This window comes from Cebus imitator, unplaced genomic scaffold (assembly GCF_001604975.1).
Source record: "Cebus imitator isolate Cc_AM_T3 unplaced genomic scaffold, Cebus_imitator-1.0 Scaffold922, whole genome shotgun sequence".
Lineage (NCBI taxonomy): Eukaryota > Metazoa > Chordata > Mammalia > Primates > Cebidae > Cebus > Cebus imitator.
The window spans coordinates 44,562-55,471 of record NW_016108237.1 but is presented as its reverse complement, the minus strand read 5'-3'; the positions used below and the strand labels follow the sequence as shown (position 1 = coordinate 55,471).

General features: G+C 31.9%; 1 protein-coding gene across 1 annotated transcript; it reads left to right on the top strand.

Annotated features, from left to right (window-relative positions):
* The first annotated feature begins 251 nt into the window (after positions 1-251).
* On the top strand, positions 252-1,421 carry TENT5D (terminal nucleotidyltransferase 5D). Its single transcript, XM_017520969.1, has one exon. It carries the CDS (start codon positions 252-254, stop codon positions 1,419-1,421), a length of 1,170 nt encoding a protein of 389 aa, XP_017376458.1.
* The last annotated feature ends 9,489 nt before the right edge of the window (positions 1,422-10,910 follow it).

The window sequence follows — 10,910 nt, the reverse complement described above, 5'->3', positions numbered from 1 at the left end:
GCAAATTCCTGAGAAATCTCTTTGCATTCATCAGTGTATCTAACATCTTTGACATAATAGTGGCTTTTATTTCACTTTTAGATTTAAACATGATTAAATACATTGGTAATTTCCTTCCTAGTATTATCATGATTTATGTCCAGGGTAAGTCTATTTTTAACTTTTTCATATGCTTTAGCATTGGTTTTAAGGTACTAACATATTTCCTCCCAATATTTTGCTTGCAGTCTAGGTTATCAACTGACTTCACAATGTCTGAAATCAGATTCAGCAATCTAACTTGGGATCAAGTTATAACACTGGATCAAGTGTTAGATGAAGTAATTCCAATTCATGGAAGGGGGAATTTCCCCACACTGGAGGTAAAACCAAAAGATATCATTCATGTTGTGAAAGATCAACTCATAGAGCAAGGAATTATTGTTAAAGATACCAGATTGAATGGTTCCATAGCGAGTTACATACTTGCACGCCGTAATGGAATCAGCTATAAGGATCTGGACGTTATTTTTGGTGTTGAGCTTCCCAGTTACCAAGAATTTCACATTGTTAAGGATGCAGTTCTAGGTTGTCTACTGGACTTTTTACCAAAAGGTGTGAAAAAGGAAAAGATGACCTCATATATCATGCAAGAGGCTTATGTACAGAAGTTGGTCAAGGTCTGCAATGAACATGATCGTTGGAGCCTTATTTCCCTTTCGAATAACACTGGGAAGAATTTAGAACTGAAATTTGTGAGTTCACTCAAACGCCAATTTGAATTTAGTGTAGATTCCTTTCAAATTATTTTGGACCCCATGTTAGACTTCTACAGTGACAAAAATGCCAAGCTAACCAAAGAGTACTGTCCTGCTGTGATAGCTGAAAGCATGTATGGAGACTTCCAGGAAGCAATGACACATTTGCAATACAAGCTTATATCTACCAGAAAACCTGAAGAAATTAGAGGTGGTGGCCTTTTGAAGTACTGCAACTTGCTGGTTCATGACTTCAAGCCAGTGTGTATATTTGAAATGAAAAACCTGGAGCGTTACATGTGCTCTAGATTCTTTATTGATTTTCCTGATGAAGTAAAACAGCAAAAGAAAATTGAATCATATCTCCACAACCATTTTATAGGTGAAGAAAAGAGCAAGTATGACTACCTTATGACCTTGCGTGGAGTTGTGAATGAAAGCACTGTTTGCCTCATGGGCAATGAAAAAAGACGGGCTCTTAACCTGATTACCATTATGGCCTTAAAAGTACTTGGTGAACAGAATTTTCTACCCAGTACAGAAAAAGTAACTTGTTTTTATCAGCCTGTTCCACACTTTGCAGCTGAGGCAGTGTACCCTAATTATGTAACATCTGGGCCACCACCCATTTTCTTCCAGCCATACCACCCACTGCATTTTCGTGGGTCAAATGGTACGGCCTAAAAAACATACATGCAACAACGGAAACTTTGCTTTAATTAAACACTTCTTAAAAGCAAGTTTCCAGATTACGTAAAATTCCAATCTATTCTTATTTTTGTACAGTTGCCAATTATTTTCAATTAATTATAGTTGATAGAATAGCAGTTACCAACTATTTTTGATCAATTAAGCCATCATAGTAAATACAGTATCTGTAAACCAACAACTTTAAATGGTTTTCAAATGTTATTGACTGTAATAACTTTCAAATATTGTTTTCCTCTTGAAATGATTTTTAAATTTTCTGACGACTTATGACTTTCAAATTTACTGTGACAAATACATTAGAGATGCCTGCATCTTTGACTAAAATATAAAAAACAGATTCATGTTTTAAAATTCAGATGTACAGTGAAGTACCAAATTTTTTATATTCAATCAGTTCCTTTGTTACATTTAGTTCTTTTGTTTATATCAAATATGCCATCATTGAAATTTTCAGTACTTAACAGAAATGCCTAATTTCAAAAACAACAGATTCAGAAGACATTAAAACCCTGGACTTTTCAAGATTTTTTTTTTTTTGACAATTAGGTTGGATACAAAAATCCTACTATAGTTTAAAGGAATGCTGGGAAAAAATGCTTCTGGAAAGCACTGGACATTAGTAATTTGTCATCTATATGATAAAGCATTTAGTTAATTTGTGAATTTGAATAATAATATTATACTGCTGTGCAGCTGCTACTGTGATCAGATACAGGGTCTTCTACCCCTTAAAATAAGTTAAAATGAATGAAAATAACCAACTCTGAATGTGAAACCTTTCTATTATCATCTACTACAAAGAGATTCTAAATGGCAAATAGAAAAAAACAGGCAGAGGTTTATAGCCATAGCATTATCATTTTATAGCCTATTTGAAAAATATTTTTATGGTGAGAAATATAACGTTTCAATAAGTTAAAATATTTTCATTATAACTAAATGAAGCAGATTTTCCAATTTGCCTTTACCAAAGATCATTTTCTAACATGCCACTCAAGTGCCTGCTCATGTGACTTTTTGCATAACACAATTTATTCAACAACTGTGTACATTTGCAATATCTCTAAATATATACTTACTACATCAAGTATGCTGCTAGAAAATCTACCAGTGGGATTCAAATGTATTTTCTTTCCATAATGAAAATAATCCATGACTAATGTTATCCGAAGTGTTAGAAGGGGAGCTGTCTTGAATTAGTATGGAGCAGGCCGCTGGAAAACTTCAATATTTCCACTTGCTTACTATTTTTTGTGAGTTTCCATTTCAGTTTATATTGGCCATCACATGATCTCTATCACAACATGACCCAACAGTTGTATCCTGATAATTTGTCAATTATAGACTTGCTTAACCTATCTTCACCATATTACAATATTGAACACAAGAAGTACATCAAATATGGCATTTTCAAATAGCCAATATTTCTGAGGCATTTTATACCACAGCACAAGTGGCCATCAGTATATTTTTAAAGAATTATACATCACAGAATCCTGAGGCTTTAAAACACTATAGACTTACCACTTTCTTGACAATTAAAGAATTTATAAGTACAATATTAAAAAGAAATTTCAGCAACCTATTTACTCATTGTATTAGCTAAAGATGGTTGTCTTTATAGGCTCAGTATTTTCCAGAGTAGCATTTGACACTGAGTGGCAGAATTCTGAAGACATTTGAAAATATCTCATACCGCATGCGCTCCTATAGCTTTCTTTGATCCCATTGAGAATTCAAACTCTTTCTTTTCTAAAAAGCAAATTCTCTATGGCATTCTCCTAAAGCTTTAAGTCCTGATGGAAGAATGGCCTGAAAGCTACGTCTGCTCTCCTAACAATTTAAGCATGTATTTGCCTTGTTTAAAAAACAACAACAACAACAACAACAACTCTTAAGAAGTGCTATCTATGACTTTCTCAACAGAGAGAATTTAAACCTCTTGAATGGGGATTACTGAAGAAAAAGCTGTAGCTTTATTTCTCATGGCTTTCTTTCTATATATGCCATTACCAAGCTAGTACTTCCTTTGCTCCCACCCAACCAGCAAAGATCTATCTATTAAAATATATTCAAATTAAAGAGTTTAAAATTTGTCTTTGAAATCACAGTTTATTTATGCATTGATAAAGATAATATGCAACATGCCTCAGATACAATTAAAAATGCTTTTCATTCAGTGCATCTATTACCTGGAAGTAGTCATTCAACTTTAACAATATGGGAAATTAAATTATGTAATTGAGAAAATTGCTGAAGTTTTAACATTTTTAATATTTTTCAAAATTACATTGATTTAAGAGTGCATCCATCTCACTCATTGAAGATTTTCAAAAATGTAATTTACATTGTACATTAACAGTAAAACAAGATTGAGAGATATGTGGAACTACGATTTGGTAAACATTTTCATGAAGACCATTTTGATAAAACTTCAAACCCAACATTTTAACCTAATCTGGGATTTATTTGCTATACCATTATAAAATAAAATGCATTTAGTGTTTTATTAATTGTGCTGTCCATTTTGTTGTTATATTCTATAAGTTATAATGTTGAAATTTATGTAATACGCATTTGGAAATTGTATTACTGATCCACTGTTCCATTTAATGAATATTTCTTCAGCATATATAACTGGAAGTAGCAAATCTGTTGGAATTTCAGTGTTTTGCTCTTAAGTGCTTCATTAAGGAAACAGTTTTTCTTGAATTTTGTGAGTTTTAGCAAAAAACGTATTCAGAATATACGCTAATTTGAAACCAATTTAGCATGTAACTGGTGATCTTTGAGCGTAACACATTATACTTTCTTTTGTTTTTTGATGGAGGAATGTAAGGTGATTTTTTTTTTCAAAATTTTCCTATTTAAGGCAGTGCTACATTGATGTATTTGTTTTAAACAACAACAAAAACACTTTTTGTCTATATGTAATTCTGGAAAGAGCAACAGATAGACAATAGATGAACAGAACAATTTTATGTGTGTATTTTTATGACTCTTCAAAGCAACGAAACCTCCCTGTCCTAGAAAAATAGTATCATACAGATATACATGTTAATAACTAAGAGCAAAATAACTGACCCCTGTAAATGCATAAAATTACCTTTCTAAGAAAGGTTTTCAGTGGACTCTCTTTGAAAAACAGAGACGCATTTTCACCATGTTGGCCAGGACGGTCTCGATCTCTTGACCTCGGGATCCACCTGCCTTGGCCTCCCAAAGTGCTGGGATTATAGGTGTGAGCCACCACGCAGAGCCAAATTCTTTTTTTAGTATTTGTATAGCCCTGGAAATATCAGTGGGGGAGGTTAGTCTCCATGAAAATGACAGTAGAGAGTCTTATGAGTGTTCACACTAATATTCTATTCAGTAATTTCACTTTTATTATAAGAGGACCATATAAATAGAACTTGTCTTTATAACAGGTACTTTAATCTAAAAAAATAATAATACAGGTATTGTCATATTTTTAACTTGTAAAATCAGAGTTAAAAAGGACATTCTTCTATTATGTGTAGAAGACACTTCCAATATTTTTTAAATAATTGATATTAGATAGCCATTACATTTATGTATTTTTATTTTAAAAGGTATTACAAATGTTCACTTCTCCCCAGTAAAATTAAAGATTCAACACAAACATATGTTTACAGATATTTGAACAAACAATTGTAAATAATTTTCTCTAAGTTTTCTCTAAGTTTCACATGTAACCTTTTTGAAGACAAAATATTTCTACATAAATTATTTTCTTTATGGTTTTGGGAGTTTTGTCAGATAGCTTTGGGCATTGAGAATTAAATGCCTTCCAAAACCAATGGTTGTCAAGGCAGTGAACTTCAAATATCTGTTGTCTTATTGCAAGATTTGCTGTCAGGTAAAATGCATTTAATAATGTCAGCAAGTAAAAAGTATACATTTTAGCAGTTTTAAGCTTAAAAAATTGACTTTCCTTAAAAGTACCTAAATACATATTTCAAGTGAAAGGCATTATATTCTTCTAGGTAAATAATATATATACCAAAACAGAAACCATGCCTGGGAAGTTATCTGATTTAGAAATATAGAGGACTACATTCAACATGCTGTAAATAGATTTGTATGAATTTCATCAACCATTTACTAAGTTAGGGAAAGTGCTTCTATAGAAGAGATATATAAATCCTAGTAATCCTGATAGTTTACAAAAATGGAACATGTAATCCATTTTCCTGAGGACCAAGTTTTTAATTCCTCCCGTTTTGCTTCCTCATTTTCTTCATTTAGTGAAATGATACCTCTTTGTGCTCACAATGATAAGATGCAAAAAAAATAACATCTGGGGCAATTTATTACTGTTTATATTACCAAAAGACAAAATGACACTATGCCAAGTTTATTTGTTACTGAGGGACAGTCTGGAAATGTCATGATTATTAGGTAGAATTGTGTTCGTGGATGGTCCCATTCTAGAAAAGACAGCTTCCATGTGTGCATTGTAGAGAGTACAATTTTAGGAGCTCTAATATTTCAAGATATCCCTTAACTACATACACTAACAACACTTTAGTTCAGGAGCCATGATTCTAGAGATAAAAATTCACTTCTCAGTTCTTGCAGAACCCAGGAATTCTAGGCAACTAAATGTGAAGAAATGACTTAATTGGCTTACTGTATCATTTAGAGCTCAGACTGGTATAAATTATAAAATATCATTTTTTAGTAAGAAGTGGTCAAAATTATCTTAAGCATTGTTACATGATATTGTGTAATTGGGAATTTTTAAAAGATAAGTTGCATTTCAGTTTAAATTTGAATATATAAAAATTATAAGTAAAACCATTTAAACTTTTAAGAAATGAAAGCCACATATCAATTTAGATTTCATACGTAAAATTATGTCAAATCATACAAATTTACACATTTAAAATTCCTACAGACTTAATAGTACATTACAATGTAAAATTTTTCCTGGATGAATCATCTTCATAAAGTATAATGCAATGTCGTATTTACTGAATAAAGTTCAGTACATTTTATGTATTTTATTCAAAAAGCTTAAATATTTTTCAATAAAGATTAGAAATAACCCAGGGGATTATTGGAATTTTCCACATCTCAATTCATTGTAATTGGATGATGATGTTATATGAATATGTTTTAAATTTGCCTTTAAGTTCTTTGACACAGTTTAGTTGTTCAATTTATAGAAGACTGATGCTAAACTGTAAGGTGATATGGAAAACTCTTACTTGATCTTTAAATAAAAACATTTCAGTATTTTTAAAACAAATCTCATATATCTCTGGAAACTACATCCGCTTTATATCACTACACTGCCACTAGATTAAATTGAAAAGTAGCATTCTCTTTGGTAGCTCTTGGCTGTTTAATCTCACATAGTCTCTGTTTAGACTGAGTGAAATCAGTGTTAGTAATTTTTCCTTCTAGTTTGAAAATTATAAGCAACTACAACATTTTCTCTTAGGAAGTTTTTATTGTGGATATGTTTATACATTCACAAAAATAAACAGAATGAGCCCTCTCCTGTACCCATGCCTCAACTCAGGTTGTCAACATTTGCTAGTTCTGGTTTACCTATCTCAGCTCTTACACACACACTCATTCACATGCTTTTTTTCCCCTCTGAAGTATTTTAAGGTAAATTCCAGACATATAATTTCACTGTAAACTTTTCAGCCATGTATCTCCAACTGGTAAAGTTTAAAAAAAAAATAAGCACTTTACCATTATCACACCAAAGAAAATTATTAATGCCTTTATATCACCTTATACCTCAATCAATGTTCAGATTTTCCCCAAAAGGTCTCAGAAATGTCATTTTACCATTGAGTTTTGAACAAATCAGTATCCAGCAAGGTCCACACACTGCTTTTGGTTTATTGTCTCTTAAGCTTCTTTCAATCTTGTCAGTAGTTCCATTGCCCCTACCTCCCCCATTTCTGTTGTGCCATTTGTTTTGAGAGGAGACTGGCTCTCTGCTCTGTACAGCTCCCCAGTTCTGAATCTTTTTGCATCCTCTTGGTGACCCCTAATACAACATTTTTTAAGGTTTTTCTGGGCATAGAGTTAATGTCTCAATCTTCAAAACAGATGATTAAGAAGAATTAAGGCACTTATCCAGATAATTCACATCAGTAACATGTTGATGTGTAATAAACAATGAAACATATATACCTACATTATTTGTGATCCAAGTCATTGAATAACTGTGTTTTCTTACGTAAAGCAGACCAAAAATAACTAATACATATGGCACAAGTTTTACAATACTATTTCACCATGTGTAAAACAATTCATCTGTTAAAGAATAAAGTGAGAAGAAAGTCTGACTTCAAATCTAAGCACATAAATGGGATCCATAGGTATTTATCTTAAAGATGTGTCTGAAGTTTCAATTAATTCAAATTCAATTGTATAGAATTAAAGAAAATATTAGTGAAAGGAATTACAGTCACTGAATGGAAAATTAAACAGAAACATCTAAATATGTTTGCCCAGAACCCAGTGAAACTGCTGACACGATTTCCTACACTATTACATTAAGAACTACAGTTTAACATTAAGCAATTAAACTTTTTAGGAAAATATTGAATATAAATATAGATTTATAAAAGTTTTAGGTACCTTTTTAGCCTTCTAGTTTACATCACCAGTTCTCGTTTTATATTGCAAAAATATGAACTTACTGTGTTTCTGCAAATGAAAATTTTGAGCACTATTTCAGTAGTGAGGCATCTAAGAGATAACTGAAATTTCCAAGGTTGAGTTAAATGTCAGCCTTTGCTTTCCTGTTGACTATATGTTTGTTAAAGCAGAACGGTTTCTTACCATGTTATTACTCATATAGTTCTGAGACATGTAGCTACTATTTTGGAAAATGTATTTTACTGTTAAAAAAATTAATGTTATATAAGCAGTGTGGATCTTTTTGGTGAAAATTATTTTTGAAAGGATTATAATTATAACTGTACTTTTTATTATTTATCTAATAGTTTTTATACCTGTTTTGTTTGTTTTGTCTTGTGCTTTTGTACCTTCTAAGGAAAAACACTGTAGAAGCTCTGTGATTAGATTAAAACAAGTTTTGAAATAAAATTACCGTGAAATATACAGCAATGTGCCACCTCCAAAATGGGTAAATGCCTATTATTTCAAACATCATCAAATTGTTTACAGTATGTTCAGAATAGTACTTAGGAAGAAAATTTACCCTGGAATTTTTACAGAATCCCCAGTGATTTCATTAGAAGTTGTAAACATGGAGCATGCAAAGAGACTGATCTTCACTATATTATGGCTTTATATAATTGACTTTTACCAGATACCAAAGGATAACACCATCCACATAGCTTAAGATAATTGTCATATTCTTGTAGGTTTCTGATGCCTGAGTAGATTCTAAAAAAGACCCAAACTCCTTTAGTTCACCTCACGTGAACAACTCTTGCCTCTGGAAAAAAAAAAATGCTTTTTTTCTAAACTCACTCAGTAACCACTATCCCTGAAGACATAATTGTCTTCACTGATAGCTTAATCATACAAATGGTTTATATTCATTCATTTCCCAAACTTCATTTGATTTTACCTTGGTAAAGTTTACTTAAAGTTTTCTCCCTCTCAAATAAATGTTACCTACAGTACATTGAATAAGAACATAATTGGTGATGAAATAAATAAAATAATAACATACTTCAGGGAAATCCGTCAAACTGTTATGACTTAGCATTGAATCCACCACCTACACACATTAGCATCACACATTTAGCAGAGCCAGATGGTGTATCTAGTCAGGTCTACATGTGCTGAGCACATATCTAAGCAGTTATCATAAGTGATCACTCTAGTGAAAAAAATAGGTTTGAATAGAAGCTTTATTAAAAGAATAAAGAACTATGGTAAAAGAAATTGTGAAGATAGCACAACATTCAATATAGGTTGCTTGAAATATAAACAGCTTTAGCAATAGTCTAGCAACTCTGCAGATTATCTTATGTGAAATATGGAGCAATGTATCTTTTTTTTTAACTTTATGTTCTAGGATTCATGTGCAGCATGTGCAGGTTTGTTACATAGGTATACATGTGCCATGGTGGTTTGCTGCACCTATCAACCCGTCATCTAGGTTTTAAGCCTGGCATGCATTAAGTATGTGTCCTAATGCTCTCCCTCCCCTTGTCCCCTACCCTTCCACAGACCCTGGTCTTTAGTGTAAATAACCTTACACTGAAGATGGTGCATTTTCTCTACATAATGTAAATTACCAGATGACTGAGGCTTGAAGTAAAACATATGATTACAATAAAAAGCCAGGTGATCCACCAACACTATCAAGATGGTTTATTTATTCTTTAATATGCAAAGATAAATCGTGCCTTGTCTGGTACTTCAAACTGTAACAGAAAGCATAGATACTGTCCACATTTACTTAAAAATAGCCAACTTAAAATTTAGTAATAAATTGTAGTAAATAACAAATTGAAGCCAAAAATATTCCTGTGTTTCTCGAATGGTGTTTTGTTTGTAACATGCCAGTGAAATAATGAGTAATATTTTTTAACCACCATTTATTTATGTGGTATATTTTATCAAGTATTGTAACATGATTTTGTTATTGAGCATTAGTAGATAAGAGATTTGTTTACTTTGGAAACTGTGACAATGATCCCACTAAGTTACTTGTATATTACCTAATTTCTGATTAGACTAGGTGATTGCTGCACTTGCCCTTCCTCCACATCATTTGCAATGTAAAAACAAAGAACGAAGTAGAGACACATTATTCCTATAATTATACTCTCTTTTCTGCCCAAATTGCGTATAGTCTCTATTAGGATTATTTAAAATTATCTACTTACACCATTTCTTCAAAGGTACACTTTTTAAGAAAATGTAAACAATCTTTACACATATTTAGAAATAAAATTGTGTTTAAAGACATAAAAAGATGAAGAGTAGCATGCTATTCCCCATCATTCCTCACATTAAGTTCTATTACGTAAAATGTTGCCCCTCTCAGCTGCTTCTATATTCATCTGTTTATCCTGTGTTATTACAGAATTTTAATTTCTAAATTCTACAGTTAGTTGCCATGGAAAGAATTACAACATTAAAAGTTTAATTTGAATAACAAGATTAAAATAACACGTTGAGCCTTCTTTAGAATATGCATATGCATAGGAAATGAAACCCGCCATTTCTCAACACTAGTAGAGAGGAACTCTCTTCCCCCACATTTACATGCAAGTATTCATGGACATGGCAGTATACATGCCATAAAGGAAAATCACTTTTCCAGTTTCAAAGAAAAACTGAAAAATTGATATACATGAAAATTGTCTTAGGTTATAGCTAACATATTTAGTAATACTCTTCAATTTTCATATAAGATGGTAATAAGACAAGGACTTGAATTTGAATTGAGAGGAATTTTAGACTAACATTATAGAAAAGTTTCAG